General features: G+C 53.2%; 1 protein-coding gene across 2 annotated transcripts in view; it reads right to left on the bottom strand.

The window, feature by feature from the left end:
* Pak4 (p21 (RAC1) activated kinase 4) overlaps positions 1-21,086 on the bottom strand; it is a 43,501-nt gene that overhangs the window by 7,703 nt on the left and 14,712 nt on the right. For both annotated transcript variants that reach the window (XM_008853945.3, XM_029556561.1), the window contains exons 2-3: positions 3,420-3,493; positions 1,540-1,801 (exon numbers count right to left, since the gene is read on the bottom strand). In XM_008853945.3, coding sequence (XP_008852167.1) covers positions 1,540-1,743 — 204 coding nt within the window. In that variant the 5' untranslated portion in view covers positions 1,744-1,801; positions 3,420-3,493. The remainder of the gene's footprint in view (positions 1-1,539; positions 1,802-3,419; positions 3,494-21,086) is intronic.

Genomic DNA, 21,086 nt, shown 5'->3' with positions numbered 1-21,086 from the left:
CCCCCTGCTTTTTTCCTTCTGGGCCCTTAATGCCAAATGAGAAAGCTATGTCCGCCTAGGCCGTTCTGCCCTTGGGAGCTTCCTAAGTGAGCTTTCTTTGCTGTTCCCAGAGTTTCACACACAGGAGGTACTAGTAAGCATTTGCTAAGGGAAGAGGAAGAGGGAGGAGGGAGCTGCCCCATCACTGCCCCCAGGTGGCGAGCAGAGGGAGGGCCAGGATAGCCTCTGATATGCAGGGTACATGCTGAGACCACAAAAGCCACCTGCAGTCACAAAGCCTCTGATGGCCTGCTGTGGCCCCAGCCTCCCTTGGCCCTGGCTGCCAGCTAGAAGCTGGCCTTATTCCGGAGCCCAGACAGCAAGGTGGAGGCCTGTCAGGCCTTGGTGCTGGAACATGGGATCGAGAACCCCAGGCCTGCAGGCAGCCCCAGCTAAGGAGACACATGTGGGTTAGGTTAAGCGCCCTACCACCTGTGGGTGGTAGTTGGGGGACAAGGAGCTGGGGTGAGATTTTGGGTGATACATCACATGGACACAACCTGTGACAAGTGGCCACAGAGCTCAGTGGAGTATGGGGGGGCTGGGGTTTACCATTTGGGGACTGTGGACTCAGAAGAGCTGGGGGCCACTTCAGAGCAAGTTACCACTGGGCTCCAGCTGGCCTGGGTCATGAGGAGCGCCAAACACAGACTAGGATGTAAAGACTGGCTTTGTAAACAATGGAGACGTCTAGGCTGACAGAGGACCCTCTGGATCACAGCAATAGCCCTGAAGACCCCAGCCTAGGACCAGGCACTTTGACTATGGTCACCCTGTAGATTCCTGACTCTCCTGCCAGGCCTGGGCTGGGCACCGGGAAAGATGAGTCAGCCGCAGGACTGCCCAGGCGCCAAGCCTGCTGACCGACAGGCACACCCAACTCTACCCACTGGGGATAAGCCTGGCCCCACTGCCCTGGGTCCCATTACCTATGGGACAAAGTCCAGCTCCAAGACTGGCTTCAGCAGGCCCAGCAGGGACACTTGACACTGGGCTCACCACACTGCAGGCCATGCCTGGGCAGTGGGCTACAATTCTCACATTGTGCACCAAGACAGGGTCGGGGGAAGGGGAGGGGTCCTGGATCCAGGCCTCAGGTCCCATCCCAACTCTGCCATTTTGCTTAGATGACAGAAAAAACCTCCACAGGACATGGGAGTGTGGATTCAACTTCTTGCCCTGTTCCCCTCCACCTCAGCCTGGTCCTCCTCAGCCCTTGGGGTACAGCCTAGGTATCCCCTACTCCAGTCCTAATGCTGTGTGGAAGTGAGTCTGTCTCCTGTGTCATGGGAGCACTGGGAAGACCAAAGTCAGCTGTGTGCTGCTGGGGCAGGTGTGGTAAGCGTGGAGGATCAGCATGGACTTTTAGGGGTGGGGCTGGTGGGTGGGAGGCTGATTCTTCACTACAGAGGTATGGGGGCTCAGCAAGGAGGTCAAGGGCAGCTGAAGGGTTGGGCTGCTCCAGCAGTGTGGGTAGGGGGTGGTAGTGGTGACTGCTACCTTAGGGGCTCCAGGCTGGATGGAGGTGATGCAGGCTGGGTCTATGAGAGGCTTGGGCCGGCGGGCCGACTCCTCAATCAGGCTCTGCCATTGGCGGGGCAGCCCTGTGAACTTCTGCTCATGCTGGTCGAAGCCCGTGTGCACTCGGTGCTCGAAGTTGGATGGGGCCGAGATCTCGACCCGCTTCTTCCTTTTCCCAAACATGGCGCTGAGACCCTAGCACTGAGAGTGTGTGCGCAGTGGCTTGAGCTCTTCTGGGCACCTGCAGGAGGGGTGGCTTCAGTGGCTGGTGGTCAATCACTTATGCCCACCCCAGCTCTCCTCTGCCCCTTCCATCCATGGCTCAGTAGCTCTCCCATCTACCACCAGGGGGCAGCAGCCTCTTCCTGGGCCCGTGGCTTTGCCTCATTCCAGCCACAGCTGGACTCATGGTCCAAGAGACCTCACACAACACGCTTCCCTTGGCCCCCCTCCACATCAGCTTTCATATCCCAGGGCCTCTGCATAGGCAGTTCCCTCTGCCTGAAACACCCTTCCCAAGTAGCCCCACAACAGCTCTCTCCCTCCAGTTCTGAGTGGGCACTGAATCCTTTCCCAACCATCACAGGTAAAATGGCCCCCAAAGCCTGCTAACTATCACATTACCTTCAGATACCTTTAACCCACATAGAACCTGGTGTTGGTTCACATGTTTAGTGCCTATAACCCCCGGCCCCTGCACACACACTCCAAATTCTAGTGCCTAAGCCAACCCATCTACCCAGTCTCCCTGGGTCCCACCCTGGGCTTCTGCTCAATGAACAGTCCCTACCTCCAGTCTGGTCACAACCATTGGTTAGTGATCCATGGGATATCCTGTCTTCACTGACAGTCTGCTATATTTAGGGCCTGGGTCTTCAATTGGGCACTTAGTACCAGTCAGGAATAAATCCTCAGTAAAGGCCAGTTAAGAATCAAAAAGGGGTGAGAAATGGCTCAGCAGTGAAGAGCACTGGCTGCTCTTGCAGAGGACCAAGACTTGGTTCCTAGTACCCATATGGTAGCTAACAACTGTCTGTAACTCCAGTTCCTGAGGATCCGACCCCCTCTTCTGGCCTCTTCAGGCATCACATATGTGTGCATTTAGATACATGCAGGCAATACACTCACATGTACAAAAAAAAAAAAAAAAAAAAAAAAAAAAAAAAAAAAAAAAAAAAGGCTAGCCAGGCATGGTGGTGCACACCTTTAATCCCAGCACTATAAAAGCAGAGGCAGGTGGATCTCTGTGAAATCGAGATCAGCCTGGTCTACATAGTGAGTTCCAGGCCAGTTGGTGCTTCAGGGAGACCTGTCTCAAAAAAACAAAAAAGACAAAAACAAAAACAAAACAAAGCCAAGGGCAAAAGTAAGCAAATAAACAATTGGTCACTCAAAGGTGAGCCCAGCCTAGTAGCACAGGTCTGAAATCCCAGGATGCTGAGGCAGGAAAATGGAAAGTGCAGGCCTGCTGGGATAGAGTGAGTTCAGGCTTCTTGGTCAACTTAATGAAACTGTCTCAAAATAAAATGAAAAAAGGGCTGGGGATGTAGCTAAGTGGCAGAGCACTGAAGAGGCCCTGGGTTCCAATCAATTCCAGTCATGCCAAAAAAAGGGGCGTAGGCTGAAGGGGGGTGATGGTGGCACTTCCCAGCAAGCTCAAGAATGCTGGAAATGGGGCTGCCACAACCTTCCCCTGCTGCCTGTGACCCCTGGCAAGTGAGGAGCGCCTCCCTGTCTCAGACCAATCCCTCAGCACTAGGGAGAACAGCCCTGTGGAGGAGCCCCAGGCCCTGCTGCTCTGCAGTGGGTGTGCCCCCCCCACCAGCTGTCCCACAGACAAGCCCTGGAGTCACACAGACCTGGTCTGAGGCTGGCTGGGCTAGCAGCACCCTTGGGTGGGTGACTTCTCCTCTTGGAGCTTTGTGTTACTCATCTGTGGGAAAGGAAGAAAAGAGCTATCATCCATTCATTCATTAACACCACAGGCTTCTATGCCCAGCCCTCTGCTGGTTGGTGGAGAGACATGATGATGACTAGACAGCCTGTGACCTACTGGGGTGCCCACATGGGGCAGACAGACCTGCTCTTCCATAGAGACAGTGCAGACTGGTGGGAACTGGGGTGACAGAGTGCCAGTCAGCCTTGGAGGGGTGGTAAGTGTGCTAAGGGAAGGCTTCCCCCAGGAGGTGCTGGTGAGTGGAGACCCAGGTGAGTAGAGGCCCAGAGGACTCAAAGGGTGCCACAGAAGACTTCAGTCTCGCTCCCAGCTGGCTCCCCAGTGCTTGGCACAGTGACTGGCACAGGGTGGGCACTTGGGCCTAGCACTAGTGAGAGGTTGCTGGGGGAGTGGCCACAGTCAAGTATCCAGGGTGCCCTGGCTGGCTCTCCCCATCACCTGGCATGGCTTCCTTTCTATGGGGTGCCACCAGCTCAGCCCACAAGAAGGACAGTAATGGGCAGCCAGCCAGGGGAACCGGTTTGACAAAGCAGCCCAGTGGGAGGCAGGTGGGGACCCAGCAGCCAACCTGTCTCAACTGGTCCCAAGAGGCCAGCAGGTGGCCAGCTCCAGGCCTCAACAGGGCTCTCCCCAGCTGGCCAGTTTCTCTGCTTGACCTGGGCCCAGGAGTCCCTGGCTGAGGGTTGGCACAGATGGAACACCTCTGACTTCCAGAGAGGTGGGCAACTTCACGGTCTCTCCCCAGCACCAGCTCAAAACCACATCCCTCCTTCCAACCTTTCCTGCCTGGCCCATCCTCGTGGCCTTGACCTGTACTCTGTACCAGGCAGCCCTCCCCATCCTGGCTTTGCTGCCTTCCATGGCTCTAGGCCTGTCCCTGGAACCCCCAACAATGCTGCCTGGTAGCCTCCCTTGGTGCCATGCGTCCTGGGCTCCTGTCCTTGTCTAGCTTGCTCCTCACCTTGAACTCTTGGCTCTGCCCCTCAGCTCCCTCCTCCCCACACCCAGGGAGCCCCAAGGCAGCTTCAAGACTTGGCAGAATGGTGTGTGTGTGTGTGTGTGTGTGTGTGTGTGTGTGTGTGATCTCTCACTAAACCTGGCAAAGTGCTCAGGATGGAAATGGGGAGGCCGTGGGGCAGCCTGCCTTCCCAAAGCCCCACACAGACCCCCCACCTCTAACTCCCAAGCTATCTTGCACACTGTAGCTGCTTGTGACCCTGTAGGGGGAGGGTTGGAAGGGCACACCTCCGGATATTTGCCTGGCCCACCCCTTTCCTCTGGGCACAACATGGAGGGCAGGACAAACAGAGGAACTGGCCTTGTTTATAATGACCTGGTGCAGGCCCCACCTAGGCACTCATAGGCAAGCAGCTCCTGACCTCAACAGGGCAGGGATGGGGATTCTCAAGCCAGCTTAAAACTTCAGAGGCTGGCAGCCCAGGCCTTAAAACCCCAGCTTCCACTAGCTGGGCATGGTACGATGTCACTTCTGTATCTCTGAAGTGAAGCTGGTCCAACTCAGCCCACAGCCCATGCCAGCAAGCTTAACACGTGACCCTAAGAAAACGGCTGTAACTGGTGAGCCTCAGTTTCCTCCTATGAAGGCAGTGATGGTAGCAGCAGCAGCTTTCTGGCAGCTTTTACAAGGGGTTGCAGACACAGACAAGGTGCTGCAGACCTGTCTCTGAGCCACTAGGATCCAAGATCAGGAGATCGTACACAGTAGCGCTCACTGCCTGTCACCATGACAACATAAGCCAGCATGGAACCTACTGTGTGATGCCTCTCTTTGCACCACTTTATCCAGTGTCCCTTTTTGCTCCTACTCAGGAAGAAGGGGCCATGATGAGCCCTGTGCCTCAAAGAAAACAAGGCAGAGCGGGCATCACACTTGCCCAGAGCAGAGCAAGGGTGATCGCTGGAGCAGGCTGCTTCTTCCAGGGCCCATGGACCCCACTTCTGGGGAGGGTATGGACCCTGCTCATCGTGCCCAATCCTGTGCCACTCACATAGCCCTGTGACAGGCATTCATTGACTCTTCATTGGGTCTGCTGAGATGGCTTCGTAGGTAAAGGTGCCTACCACAGAGTCTGACAACCTGAGTGAGATCCCAAGGTCCCACAAAGCTGAAGGAGAGAACCAATGGTGTGGAACTGAGACCCCAAGAGGGAAACTCCTTGTCAGGGACACTCAGTGAAAGACAGCCAAGATTTGACCCCCCAGGTGGGCACCATAGGGTAGGCTCTTATCTGCCTGTGCTGTATAAGGCCGTTTGTTGGTCATCTCCAAGACTGGCTCTGGCCACCATGCTGCCCCCATGTCTCCCCAGCTCCTTCTGCACCCAGACTTTACCTCCCATTCTCCTGTGCTGGCCCTGCAGGGGTTGGGCCTTGCCTTGCACCTAGTTTGTCCTGGTCCCAAGGGGGAATGGGGCTTCTAAGGCCCCTCCCACAGGTCTCTGTGGGGCAGCTGACTACAGAGAAGATGCAGGCAACACACTCACACATCAAATATCAGTGGTTAAGAACATTGGCTGCTCTTGCAGAGGACCTGGGTTCAGTTCCCAGCACCCACATGGCAGCTGACAACCATCCATAAGAGTTCCAAGGGATCTGATGCCCTCTTCCTGCCGCCACGGGCACTGCACAGCGTGGTGTACTTACGTACATAAAGGCAAAACACTCATAAAACAGAAATAAATTAATCAAAAAAATTTTCTGGAATAAAAACCCATCAAAAACCAATCTGTCCCTGCCTTCAAATGTGCCACTCTGCTCCAGTTCTGACAAGTCCACTGCCACCATGAGGGGCAGGTGGCCCTGGGCAAACGCCAATGCAGAGCTCCTCAGGGCAGTGGTTATTCTGAGACAGTGCTGGGAAAATCTTGGGGACCTACAGGCAGGGGCGAGCAGCACCACTAGTCCAGGGTTTGTTCCTAAAAACTGCACTATGTTTTAAAGTGCTTATTTCAATTTTTTAATTCTTGAATTCTTTTTTAAAAATATATTTTATTATTTTTATTTGATGTGTATATGTGTACTGCCTGCATGTACGTAAGTGCACCTGTGTCATGCAATGCTCTCAGAGGACAAAAGAGGCTAGTTACAGACAGTTGTTAGCTGCCATGTGGGTGCTGGGATTCGAATCTGGGTCTTCTGCAAGAACAGCCAGTGTTCTTAACCACTGAGCCATCTCTCCAGCCCCAATTCTTGAATTCTATAACACATGGGGCATTCACATTTCCCAGTCACCTCCTGTACCCCTTGCTCCAATCCTTCATGAGGCAAACAGGTCTACCTTCCACACTCCCCAAAAGAACGAGCCACCAGCTCTAGGGAAGCCCTTCCCGCCTCAGTGCACCTCCTGCTTTCCAGGGCAGGGCTAACAATGGAAGGAATCTGGTTCCTGCCCTCCTGAGCCTGTGCCCATTCCCTTCCACAGCTGGCCCCTGCTGCCACTCCACAGCCCCCACAACATGCCATCCACAACCCACCTCCAAGCCCGCTTCCTTCAGGGAGTCCTTGAGACTTCTCAGAGACAGCCCCAGCCCCTCCTTGGCAGATACTCCCTACCCACAAGTGACCTGTCATAGCCACTGACCCTCACCAACCCATCAGTCCATTTGAGTGACAACTGGGGTGGAGCCTGTCTGGCCCACAGCACTGCTGGACTGCTGTAGAGTTCAAATTCTAGGGAACATGACAAACCAGGTACACCCAAGGTCTGCAGGGCAGATGTGTGAGCTGAGAAGGAAATAAAAACGAACACAGAGGCACGGGCATGCAGGCAAGGGATGGGGGAGCTGTCAATCAAGTGCTCAGAGTGGGAGGCTTTACTGAAGGAGGCCCCATGGCTCTACAAGGACAGTCGGAGGGTAAGAAGAACCAGAGCGAAGGTCCTGAGGCAGGCATGTGGATGGATGCACACAGCTAAGGAGGCAGGGTGACCGCAGAGAGGTGGGCGAGGGCCTAGTTCAGTGACACAGGTGAGTGACGAGGCAGATGGGGTGGAGTCTTTCTGGCCACAGCAAGGGTTCCATTTTTCCTGAAGGAAGGTTCTGGGGAAAGGAGGGACAGGAACTGGGAACCAAGGAAGAGGCAGGGGAAAGTTGGACAGAATTCCCGGGGGCTGTGGAGGGGCAGACAGGCTCTGGCCTCATCCCAAAGGTCAAGATAGCAAGATGGCACCAGGGTATGGAGTGTGGACTCTGGGGGCCTGGCAGGACCCACTGGTCCTCAGTCCATCTGCTCTAGAACACTCAGCATCTCCAACATGGCAGTTTCAGACTGTCCAATGCTGCCTCCTCCCTCACACTGTTGGGGCAGGGCAGGGCTGTGGCAAGCGACCCCCTGCTGACCCAGTTCTACTGTGCCAGCATGCAGACTAGTCAGGCTGGGATCTCCCAACAGTCCTGGGTGGGTGAGGAGGGTTGCTAGGGAGTCCTCTCCCTTCCTGAAGCTTCTCACACCAGGAAACAGGTGCAGAGAGGTAAAATCACCACCCAGGGCCACCTACTACCAGGCTACAAAAGCACCTACTCTGTCCCACAGAGAAGGCCTCTATTTGAGGCCACCACTCATGGACCTAAGGGTCCATGAGACAGAACAGGGGACAGAGACAATGACCACATCCAGATCGGAGCAGTGGCCTTAAAGGAGTGAAACACGAGCTTCCCATGGGACTCCAGCGGTGACCACACAGTCCTACCTGCTGGGGACCTGCACACCTGGCATACCTGGCACCCCACTCCCTTTGTTGTTAGCCAAGTTGGACACATCACAACTTGTTGCAGCCCCAGGGTCTTTGCACCTACTGTGCCTTCTGTTCAGAACTATATGGATTTCTCTCTCTCTTTGAGACAGGGCCTCCCTATGGCCCCAGGAGGCCTGGAATTCTATGTAAACCAGGCTGCTCTCGATCTCATGCACCACTATGCCTGGCCAGATTACGTTGCCTTGATAGTCAAGAATAAGTACCCATAAAACTCTGAGACGCTCAATCCCCCAACAAAACTGGGCACTATGTTCTACTTCCTCATGGCCCTTGTCACTACCTGGCACCGTGTACCTACTGACCATGCCCCCCCCAATGCTGTTTCCCTGGCACCCTGAGCAGTGCCTGGCACACAGAGGGTGCTCAATGAGTATATGTGGAAGGAGCAAGTGATACTCCTGCCACAGTGAAGAGCTTGGACCCCAAGGAACAGGAAGTGGGCAAGGCAGACAGGAACCCCTGGGGCCTCTGTCCCAACCAAGCTGCCTGGACATCATCCTTGATGCCTGGAATCCAGCCGAGAAGTTTCGCATGTCTCAAATAAGACCCAGGGTTCCCCACTGAAAGCCACCACAGGTCCCCTCGCTGCAGGGAGGCCCACCTATCCAAGTCATGACCTGAGCTGGAAATCCAACTGCACACTGTGGCTATAGGCAAGAGGGCCTGTGAGTCCCCACTGTGGGGGTAGCCTGACAAAATGACTACCCAGAGCCAGTGCCCAGGCCTTGGGCAGTTGGTCATCTGGGAAGCCACAGTGGCTACATTCTTTGTCCTGGCCAGTAGCAGGACTGACTTACCCCCATAGACCCTGCACAGGCTGGGCCCTTGCTCTGGGTCTGGAAGTGCCGCCCCCCGAACCTTCCCCTTCTTATCCTTTCTACTATCTTCAAGCTACCAGGCTCATGTCCTCTCCTTGAGGGTGTCTCACAGTACCATTCTCCCTCTGTCTGTGGTTCTTCGAATGCCATCTGGCTCCATATTGGAAGGGTAGCCCCACTAGGACAGCACCTGTTTCTCCTGGTCAATGCCCAGCATAGGCTGGCCCAGTATAGGGGCTCAGTGAACACTAAGTGGTTAAGAGCAGACTGTCCAGACCCAGGTGCTAGTTCCACCATTCCTGTTGTGTGTCCCTGGACAAGTCATTCAACCTTGCTGGGCCTCACTATTCCATCTATGGGTTGTGACAGTCCCTATCTGCTGGGACCATTTAGATGGCAAGGCATACAAACGATGCATGCGGGGCAGGACCTGGCCACGTGAGCCCTTGCTGCAGACTAGTGCTGTTATTACTGCTGCTGTTGCTGCGTGAGTGAACGAATGGATAAACAGATGAGCACATTAAAAGGACACTGCTCACAGTCCCTCTGGCCAACCCCTGCCCCTAATCTGGCCAGGCATGAGCATGCTGGGGTGGTCCCTAGAGATGCCCAGGGCGGGACAGCTGACACAGTAAACTTGAGAGTGTGGGTAAGTTGCGGGGACTGGGGACATCAGGCCAGGTTTCATTCACCCCTTCCCTAAGGTCAGGCAGGAAGGAGGGGATGAGGTAGATGAGGTTTGGAGCCTTCCTACATGCCCTCTTGTCCACCTTCCCATCATGCAATGCAATCCTCACTCACCCGACACACAAGTCGGCACACCATGTAACCAGCAACAGTTATTAACATAACATATACTTGTCTTATCACGGGCCCAACACATAATAACCCAGGCAAGCCCATGGGCAAACAGGCATACTGGACATACAGTCATACAGTCACAGATCCCAGTAATGCACACTAGCCACCCAGAAAACCCCTGACTAGATGGAAACCATGGTCACCCACCCTACAGCTCACAGCATCCTGAGCACCTGGGTGGCAGCTATCACAGGGGTGTGGACAGTGGAGGTAGTGGCTGGGGGCCAGTGCCTTGCATGCTGTGTAGTGTGGCCATGTGTGCGCTGAGCTGGGCTCCTGCTTGGAAACACAGGTGCCAGTGGAGCACAGAAGGAGCTTGGGAGCTACCAGAGGGAAAATGCAGGGAAGCAGCTTAGAGGTTGCAGGCTCAGGACCAGGTTGCTGGGGCAGACCATCGTGGACCTCTCTAGAAACACGAACACGCCCACACTCCAGAGATGCAGAGGCTCCTGAGAGACACTTGCATTAAAGTTCTGAGAACCCTGCCATACACTACAGGCCCCAGTCATCCCCTATAAGCACAGGGACGCGATGATCCTGACGCCCCGAGACTTGCTGAAGGATGTACTTGCAGAGAGTCATGTACTGTGGACTCCACCCTGGGCTACACACCCAGACTCTGAGACTCATATAACCCAAGGCCCAAGCTCAGCACTTAACAAGCCCCGACATCTGACATCCCTGTCAATTTAAGGACACCCAGAGGATCTTGGTGAGCACAGCCCTACAAAAACATCCACAAACCAGAGCCCAGGGACATGCTGGCCAAGGGACTTGTGTTCAGACACCAGCAAGTTCCCAGGAGTCTGCCACCTCACTTATAGCAACAATAGTGAACCCGCCCCTGGACTCAAGAAAGATGTGGCCCATCCCACATGCTCACACTGGCTCCAGAGGCCGTACTGTCCTCTGCTTTGTGGAGGGCTGAGGGCAGCGGCTTACCTCCACCATCCTCTTTCTCCTTCCTGGGAATGCTCCAAGGGCACTTGGTGGTCAGACCTTCCTGCACAGAAAGGAGGGATGGGCTTCAGGGCACCCCCTTGGCTGGCAGACTGGCTGTGCACCCCAGGCTTTCTGGAAGCAGTAGGGACCAACCCTGCCCAGTAACAGCTTAGCTGGGACTGTGGCTCCCACCCACAGAGGGTGGGAGGCGGGGAAACAGGAGGCGGGCTTAGAGCCAGCAAGCTGGGGTGGGTGGGCCTGGGTCACGTGGCCCATTGCTGCAGGCCACAGGGAGGGGTTACCAGGGGATCCCAGCCACAGCCTGGTCTCAGCAGGACTAGCCTCTGCTAATGCAGACACACTTATCTCTCCCCGACACCAGGTTGGGTGATGGGGACTCAGGAAATCAGGGCTTGGCCAGGCTTGTCACCAAAGAGTGGCTCCTAGGCCAGTGGGTTAGAAACAGTTGGGGAGGGGATGAGGTACAGGATCGTGCCTCCAGAGGGGGCTGGATGGGCTCTGAGGTGAGGGTGGGCTAAGAGATGGGCAAGTTCTCAGAGGTTAGGGTGTGGGATGGGAGGCTGAGGTAGGATGTGGCCAAGAGAGCCTGGTGTATGAGGGCAGGCCAGAGTCCACCTCAGGCACCTACTCAGGAAGCATTCCCAACAGCCCAGGCTGGGCCACATGATCCTTTGGGTCTGGCTTGCTAAGTCTTTGTTTCCTCATGGCTGCCCTCTGTCCACTACTGTCTGTAGTGCCTGAACTTCCCAAACTCCTGGCGTACACAGTGGGCAAGCTGGATGAAAATGCCCTGCACTGAGGGGAAGGGGTGGGCCCCTCAGAGGGCTCTGCTGGGAGCTCTGGTCCAACAAGCAGAGGGACTGGTCTGTGAAGCCCAGGCCAGGAGGGAAAACAACCAGAAAGTGACCAGGCTCCTGTGCTCTTCCCATCCCGCTCCCTCCCCCATTGCAGCCAACTCTCTGAGGGCAGGTGCTCTTCTACACACCGCTTCATGGGCCTAATGCCTCCTCTGTCTACTACCCTGCCTGCCCAACCAAGGGCTCTGAGAAGGAGCTGAACCATGCCCCAAGCCACAGGAGGTCGGGTGTTCAGAACCCCAGAACTGCCAGGTCTCCGGTCACCTCCTCCTGTGGGGGCAGGGCACCTAGGAAGCAGCCGCCCGCCCAGTAAGGAGCCAGGTCAGGCTGCCTCCCCAAACCAGACCAGCAGGTTTGGGCTCTGCTTCGGAAGGTGGTGAGGCCTGGCCAGCTCTGGCCATCTCCAGGAAACAGGTCCAAGAGGAGGGAAGGCAGAGCGGGTGACTCTCAACTAATCACGGTTTGCCACATGGGAGCTTGTTTACCTCTTTTTATCTGTCTCTAGGATGCTAAAGCCAAAAGGAACCAAAGGGTAAACAGGGGTAGGATACCCCACTCCACACCTCTTGGTCCTAGAGGCAGAATTTTTTTCCTTTCTGAGATCCTACACATGTACTCATGAATACCCCCCCCCACGCACTTAAGAACCCCACAAAAAGCAGCATACCATACACACAGCACCTAGCCCTGCTCCAAAGCATTCCCAGGCTGGCACTTGGGAGGACTCTGGCAGCACCAGTTGGTAAAACACACTGGGGAACTGGCAAGTGCTCTCCTGAGTACAATACAAGCAAAATGCCAGCCCCAGGAGCCTGTGGGGAAGGCTTGTGGCAGTCACTAGACACTGGAAAGAAAACAGATGCTCATCACTGTGCTGTCCTGGCTCCCTGGAAGGGCATACCATGGGGAGCTGAACAGCCCGCACTACATGTGGGTGAGTCTCAACAACAAAGCCTAGGACCCTATTGAGGTGACTTCAGTGCTTTGTAGGAAGGGGTAAAACAGTAGAGGACTGAGGAGGGATGGCTCCAAGAGTCAGGAGGATTGAAAGTTCAAGGCTTGCCTGGGTTAGGGTAAGTTTGAGGTTAAGCTGAGCAACTAGGTGAGACCCTATCTCAAAATTAAACAACAAAAAAGTAGCCAGGTGAGGTGGCTCACTTGGGAGGCTGAGGCAGGAAGAGTGCTTTGAGTATGCAGTCAGCCTAGGATACAAAGTAAGTGCCAGGCTAGCTAGGGCTGCACAGCAAGACCCTGTTTCACCCACTGCCCACCCAGTGTAAAAAGAAGGCAGCTCAGAGCACGTGCTCAGAATCCCCCAGAGAGGGGCTCAGAGGTAGAACACCTGCCTAGAATGCTAGGGCTCTATCTGTTAATCTCCAGTAATGAGGGGAAAAGTCAGGAGGACATCTCTGGAGAAGGAGCAGGAGCTTTGGAGGGTCAGAGAAAGGATGGCAGCACCCTTTGTCTCTTCACTTGGAGGGGGCAGTAAAGGTTTTTTGTCCCCCTTTATAGTAACTGGTTATGACGTACATTAGTGTATGAGGCAATTTCAGCATACATCTTAATAATCTCAAATCCCAGTTTTCGAGAAAGACTACGCATGTCTGTGCAGATGTATGTCTTGTGATTTCCCATGCCTCGAGGTCACAGTGCTGGCCGCTGCATGTGCCATGTGGAAGGGCTGTGGTGACTTGGGCCAACTCACATGGGGCCAGGACGGTCACTTTGCCTTTTGCTCTTAGAAGCAAGGTGGCAATGCTAACTGTGCAACTGGCATCTCGCAGGTGCTCAAGTGCACCTGTGGGCAAATGCCTGCAAGGGGAACTGCAAGGCAGAGCTTGCCAATACCAAGTAGCCCCACACAAGGACTACCCACTCCCACCCCTCAGCAGGGCCAGGGCCTGGTCCCTCTGCTTACTTGCCCATCTCTGATCTCTGCAGCACAGCTCAGCCTAGTTTTCATTTGCATTTTCTACTTGGTCCACTTGCATTCTTTTGTGTTTATAGAAGCCAGCAGAACATCCTCTTTTACTAGGTGTCTATTCAAAACCTCTGCCTGTTTCTGCTGGGTCAGGCAGACCTTTGTAAAGCTAATCTGACCGTGTCCCTCTCTGCTGAAAACCTACCAGGGCCATGCGGCTAAAGCCATCTCCTTACCAGGAGCCCGCAGGCCATGCCCACCTCTGCCCTTGTTTCCTCCCTCACTCTTCTCTTGTCTTCTCTCTTGCCTGCTCCAGCCACATGCAACTTCCTTCTCCAAACTCAGCAAGAGGTCACCTCATGTCCACCAGATGCCCTCTGAGGCTCGTGACCAGCCATCACACAATGAAACATGGAATTACAGCTGACAGGCTGGCTGGAGGGGCGGCGAGGACAGGGTCTAAGGGAAGCCACAGTGGTGGAGGCCAGCACAGGGATCCACGGCGGATTGCCAAAGACAGACATGAGCTTGAGGTTTTTAACTTTGGATGCTTGGGGGAGGGTGGGACCCAGGAGACCTGTGTGGGTGTAGTAGAGAGGAGAGGTCAGGATGGAGCATGGGCCAGGCAGCTGAGGATAGTGGCCAGGACAGTAGGGGCTGTAGAGAGAAGTGGCCATGAATTCCGCCTACTGAGAAATGCAATATTTTATTCGACTGGTAAAGAGCAAGTATGAGGACCTGATTCGATCCCCGCCACCCATATGAGAAGCTGGGCACGAGGGCATATGACCTGCGGATGAGAGAGGCAGATCCCTGGAGCTCAACCTACCCTAATTGATGAGACTCCAGGTTCAGTGAGAGACTCTGTCTCCAAAAATACTATGGAGAGTGACAGAGGAAGACACTCAACACCGCCTTGTGGCTTTCACATGCATGCACACATGCACACAAACGTGCACATACATACACACAGAAAAGCAACACTTGTAGAAAGTGGGACACTAGGGATGAGGATGAGGAAGGTACTGGTAAGCAGCATCTTGACATAGGGACCTGTGGAGAAGTTCCAGAAACATCAGGCCCAGGCCCACGGGGGTGGGGGGCTGGGGGGAGACACAGCAAAATGAGAGGCCTCACTCCATGTGACACGACTTAAGGCCTGAGACATGACTACAGAGATGGGGGACAGGGAAGGAGCGACATGCAGAAGAGCCAGAGAACCCAGAAATGGACACAAAGCAACAGTACTCACTAGGCATAAAAAAATCAAATGATTTTATGCCAGGTGTGGGGGTGTAAGTCTGCAAACCCAGCACCCAGGAGGCAGGGGCAGGAGGATCACTGCAAGCTCAAGGCCAGCCTGGGCTACAGAGTGAGTTCTAGTGAGACCCTGTTTCAAAAGAAGCATTTTTTTAATAGATTTTTTATTATAGCAAAATACACGATACCTCTCATTTTCATCACTTGCTAGTGTGCAATCTGGTGACTTTAAATACACATGTGGTGTTCCAGAGCCATCACCACTCTCTATTCCCAAGCCTTTTTATTGTCCCCAACAAGAACTCTGTACCCAGCAAAAAGATAATGGCTCCTCTTCCCTGTCCCCCAGGTGGCTTCTTCTATTTTCTGTCCCTTTCACTGTGCCTATCTAGGTCCCTTGTACAGGCAGAATCATACAATTATTTTTCTTTGGAGTTTGGCTTACTTCATTAAAGTATAATGCTCTCAAGGTCCATCCACACAATAACGCCTCTCCAAATTCTATCCTTTTATATGGCTGAATAATATGCCACATGTTCTTTCTCCTTTCACTGACTGAAGGATGCTGGGTTGTTTCCACCTCTGGCTACTGTGAACAATACTGCAATGAACTGGGTGTGCAAATGTCTGTCCCAGTCCCTGCTTTCACTTTTTTTGGATGTACACCGGGGATCTGAAGTGCTGGGTCATATAGGCAAGTCTCTGCTTAACCCTACAAGAAATGCCAAAGTGCTTTTCACAGGCTGTGCCATCTACAGTCTCACCTGGGATGAATGGGCTTCCAATTCCTTCATATCTGCCCAACACATTATTTTGTTTTTCTTTCCTTTCTTCCTTCCCTCCCCATCTCTCCAGGGTCTCACTATGTAGCCCAGGCTGGCTCCTGCCTGTGCCTCCTGAATATTGGGATCACAGGCCTGAGCCCCCATGCCCTGCTCTTTTCTGTTTGCCAGTGGCCATTCTGGTAGATATGAGGTGGTACTGGACTGTGGTAACCGATTCATTATAGAGTCAAGGGAAAGTCAGTGGAAGAAACAGCCATTTTCCAGATGGTACTGGAACAACTGGGCATCTGTATGCATGCACAAGAGAACCTTGACCTGAGGGCTGGAGCAAAGGCTTAGCAGGTAAGTGCACTGGCTGCTCTTGCAGAGGACTGGGGCTCAGTTCCCAGCATCCACATGGTGGCTAACAACTGTCTGTCTGTAACTCCAGTTCCAGATCCAGAGGGATCCAGCACCCTTTTCTGGCTATTGTGGGCATTGCACACATGTGGTACACTTAGATCTGTGAGGGCAAAAACATTCATACTCATAAAATAAAGATAAACAAAATGCTTTTTAAAAAGAACCTTGACCTGGGGCTGGAGAGATGGCTCAGCAGTTAAGAACACTGAATGTTCTTGTAGAAGACCCAGGCTTGAATCCCAGCACTCACATGGTAGCTAACAACTGTAACTCCAGTTCCAGGGGATCCAACAGCCTCTTCTGTCCTCCGCTGGCATTGCACAACACGGGTATGCTTACTTACATGCAGGCAATATACACATACACATAAAAAAGTTAAAAAAATTTAAAAATTAAAAAAAAAAAAGAACCTTGACCTAAACCTCACACCACACAAAAACTAGCTTGCAATGGATTGTGGCCTTAAAGCATAAAAGTGTAAGAAATTTAGAAAACAGAACAGCTAGGACTGGTGGCACAGGCCTGTAATCCCAGCACTTCAGAGGCTGAAGCAGGAGGATTCCAAATTTAAGGCCAGCTTGAGCTATAGGTTAAGTTTATATCTAGTCTGGGCAACTTGATGAGACCCTGTCTCAAAGAAAGTAAAAAGAGGTCAGGACGTGGTGGTGGGGTGGCGTGGCGGTGTGGCTGCTGTGCACACGCAGGGCCTTAGGGTGGTGGTGGGGGTGGCGGTGTGGCTGCTGTGCACACGCAGGGCCCTAGGGTCAACTCCTAGCACCAAACAAACAAATGAAGAAACCAGAAGACAATCTCCAGGATCGAGTTCAGGGCTCTTAGATGCTACACCAAAGGTACCATCCATAAAAGGAACAATGAATGAAAGGCCAAGTGTGATGGCCCACATCTTTAATCCCAACACTCAGAAGGCAGAGGCTGGTGGATCTACACAGCCAGGCCAGCAAGGGCTACAAAGTAAAAACCTGTCACAAAGAAGCAAGCACACAAAAGATGAAGGTATCTCATTAAAACTGAAAATTTTCCTCTGCAACAGTCCACGTAACGAGGATAAAAAGACACTCTAGGTCTGGGGCTGCTCAGTGGTAGAGTGCTTGTCTGGCATACACGAGGGCCCTAGGTTCGAGCCCCAATCCTGCAGGGAAAAAAGACAAGCTAGAGAGTGAGCGAAAAAAGTGCCCTGTCTGACAGAGGCCAAGGCTGTACAGAGACACTGCAGAACCGAACAGCAAAGCAAACAGTCCAATCAGAAAACAGCCACAAGACGTGTCAGCAAGGCAGATGCACAGATGGCACACGGCACACACCAGGATGTTTGACGGCATTAGCCTTAGGGAGACACACATTAACGCCACAGTGAGATAATGTCACCCGCTTACCACGAGAGTTAAAATAAAAAATACTGACAACACTGAATGCTGGTGAGGCTGCATTGAAATGGCATCCTGCACGCCCTGATGGTGGGAATGGAAAACAGTGCAGCTACTCTGGGAAACAGTCTGGCAACCTTAAAACACACAACTGCCATACCACCCAGAAATTACACATTGGGGTATTTGTCCCCGCTGAAAAAAACAAAAAATTATGTTCCACTCAAAAACCAATATGGGAAGGTTCACAGCAGTTTTTACTTTTAATAGCCAAAAAGCTAAAGATAAGCAGATGCCCCCTGATGGAAAGGTGGTTAGAACACCCTGGGGTGCTCATGAGTGCTACTCAGCAACAGCAAAGGAGGAGTTCCCGACACACAGCCATCTGCGAGGTCTCCAGAGAACTGGGCTGTGTGAATGAAGTCAATTCCACAAGGTTCCCTAGGGTATGATTCTGCTTACATAATAACACTGTTGAAATGACAGAATTATAAAACAAGGGAGTGGATGCCAGAGGTTAGGGGTGGGGAGGGGTGCGGCTGTGGAAGGTCTGGGCAGGGATCTTGTGATGGACTGCTTGGCCTTGACCAGATCAAGTTCTTCATCCTGGTTGGTGGACCCACTGAGGGAAGGTGGGAAGAATGTGCTACATCTCCTCACAGATGTCTTACACAGCAATGTGAAGCTCTGGTTATCTCAAAATGAAAAGTTTACTTAAGAATATCAATAACTGGGGCTGGAGAGATGGCTCAGCAGTTAAGAACACTGGCTGCTCTTGCAGAAGACCTGCATCTGATTCCCAGCACCCACATGGCAGCTTATAACCAACTGTAACTGCAGCTCCTCAGAGATCTGACAACCCCTTCTGGCCTCTGTACGCACCTGAATGCATATTGCACATACACAGACACACATACACATAATTGAAAATAAAAATCTTAAAAATGAATTTTAATCATTTATTTATAATGCCAGATCTTCCCCGTCTTTTCGCCTTTGCCTTGTTTTGAGACAGTATCTCAAAACTACGTAGCCCAGGCTGGTCTCAAATTCATGCTCCCTATGTGGGAGCATGGGATTACAGGCACCCCACCATGCTCAGACCCTCCCTCTGTCGGCCTTGACCATGGTGCTCTGCTACTGTTCCTTCCACAAACCAGCTCCTCCTCTTTCTCAGGCCTCAGCCTGGATGTCTCCTTCAGGAAGCCTTTTCGGGTTTCCTGGATGGAGCCAGGGCCTCCCTCAGCCCTCTGAGCTTCCCTATCAATCCTAATGCTGTGCTGTCATCACTCTGGGCTGTCACTGCCTGGGGCTGTGTTGGCCTTCCTCCCTAGACTACAAGCTCCACAAGCTCCATGAGGGTAGGGCCTCCACCAGCCCCAAAGCTGGACTCACCAGAGGTACACAGTGAAGGGACAAGTGAAGGAATGAAAGGCAATGAGGTCAATACTACTATGACGTCTCATTGTCAACTTCCAGATTTAGAATCACCATGGAAACACACTCCTAGGTATGTCAATGAGACTGCTTATAGAAAGGGTCAACTCAACATGTAAGACCCACTCAATGTGGGAAGCAGCATCCCAGGGGCGGGGGTCCAGGACTTTATAAAAAGGAGAAACTGAGGGGCTGGAGATGGCTCAGTGGTTAGGAGAGCTTGCTGCTCTTCCAAAGGACCAGCGTTCAGTTCCCAGCACCCATATTGGGCAGCTCACAACCACCCATTACTCCAGCTCCAGGGGCTCTGACACCTTCTCTTGGTCTCTGTGGGCACCTATACATGCACGTGTGTACACACACAAAATAAATCTTTTTTTAAAAAGGAGGGGTGGCATGGTGGCGCTTCCTGTCTGCACACCGTGTGATCAGCTGTTTTACTCCCCTACTACCTTGCCATCCCAGCCACGATGAACTGTATCTTCAAACTTGAGCCAAAATAGGCCTCTTCCTTAAGCTACTTCCATTGGGCATTTGACCACAGCAAGAAGGAAAGTCACCACCACAACTGCGAGTGACACCAGAGGTGGCAGCCCGAGTGCTTACAAACTAACCTGTACGTTTGGGCAAATGACGCTAACTGGGGTGAGAGAGGGCTGCACATGCCCCAAACTACCCACTCAGTAACAGAGCTGTGCAGCAAACCCTGGCTGACCTGGAGGCCCCCTATAGTGGCCTCTATAGTGAAATGGCTGCCAGGGATGGGCAGGGATAGAAAGGGATACTTCCTGCCCCAAGTCTGATCCAAGGCCCAGAGGGGCAATATCACAGCCCCTTTGTAGGGCATAGGCTTGAAACTGACCCCCATTTAGTGACCAGGGAGCTGGCATATTCTCAGTGGGCAGGAAGCTGACAGCTGTGGTTGGAGGAGCCCAGAGCACCTGTTTTCACTTGACCCCTGCAGAAGAGCACCCTGCTGGAGCAGCTTCCTTGACAGAGTTGGAGCGCTCTTAAGAGCAGAACACTGACAGCACGCTGTGGCCCAGAGCTCCTAATCACCCACCATTTCCATGCAGTTTAAACCCGGGGAAGAAGCAGACAGGGATCACAGACCTGGTCCCTGGGCTTTGTCTCTTAGTACACAGGGGACCCACAGCAGCAGGTGATTCTCTGGTCCCTTGAGGTTAAGTCTTTCAAGATTTACCCTAGAAGAGGTGACAGTGAAAGGAAGAGGGGCTGAATGCAGAGCTAGTGCTACAAAGTGCTCAAGGGAAGGGCCTGGGTGGGGCCAGTGCTTGTCCCCTCCTCTGCTACTCATGGGCATCTGCTTGATGACTAGACCCAAAACTGAACCTACGGTGCCCACACACTTCATGCAGGCTCAGATCTTGTACTGGAGATAACAAGCCAAGCTCCAGCTCCAGGGAGCTTCCTGGGTATGTGTGCTGGCCACAGTTCCTCAGCCTCTGTCCCATCTCCCTGCTCCCTTCCCCCTCCATCACAGCAGTCCTATTTACTGCCACTAGGACAAAAGGCAGGTGGCAGATAGCCCTGGAACCCTCAGAACCAGGCTAGAACTCAGGCCATCCCACACGCTGGGCAATCCCACGTGGTGCTCCTATGAATCTTTGTAGCCTCCGGAGCATGCCTGGTCTGAGGCACCCCTGTCCTGAGGCATCAGAGCCAGTGCCATAGGGGAGGGAAGGAGTTATTATTTAAGATCAAGTAAAGTGTCCCCAGGGTAGGGACAGTCCCTGGTGGCTCACCTGTGCCCCATGCTGGAGACAGGACAGCAGTGAAGCCAAGGCATTCTGTGCAGGCCCATGCACAAGGCTGGGCACAAGGCACAGAGGAGGGGCTCTGAGGGGTCGACTGTGCAGAGGATGGTGAGGCTCAGAGATACAAGGCCACACAGCATATGTCAGGGCCAAGACTCCGAGGCAGGTCTGACCAAAGCTCTGGTGGAAGTCCACTCTCTTCACCACTGTCATTCTTTCACGCGTCCACTCAACAAAGGTTTTATTTTGTCCAAGACAGTCTCTATATATACCCCAGTATAGCCTGGGTCTCGGGACCTCCTGCCTAAACCTTCTATGTGCTGAGACCA

This window comes from Nannospalax galili, unplaced genomic scaffold (assembly GCF_000622305.1).
Source record: "Nannospalax galili isolate Female #2095 unplaced genomic scaffold, S.galili_v1.0 scaffold886, whole genome shotgun sequence".
NCBI classification, from domain to species: Eukaryota; Metazoa; Chordata; class Mammalia; order Rodentia; family Spalacidae; genus Nannospalax; species Nannospalax galili.
The sequence above is the reverse complement of the archived record's forward strand: the minus strand, read 5'-3'. Positions and strand labels throughout refer to the sequence as shown.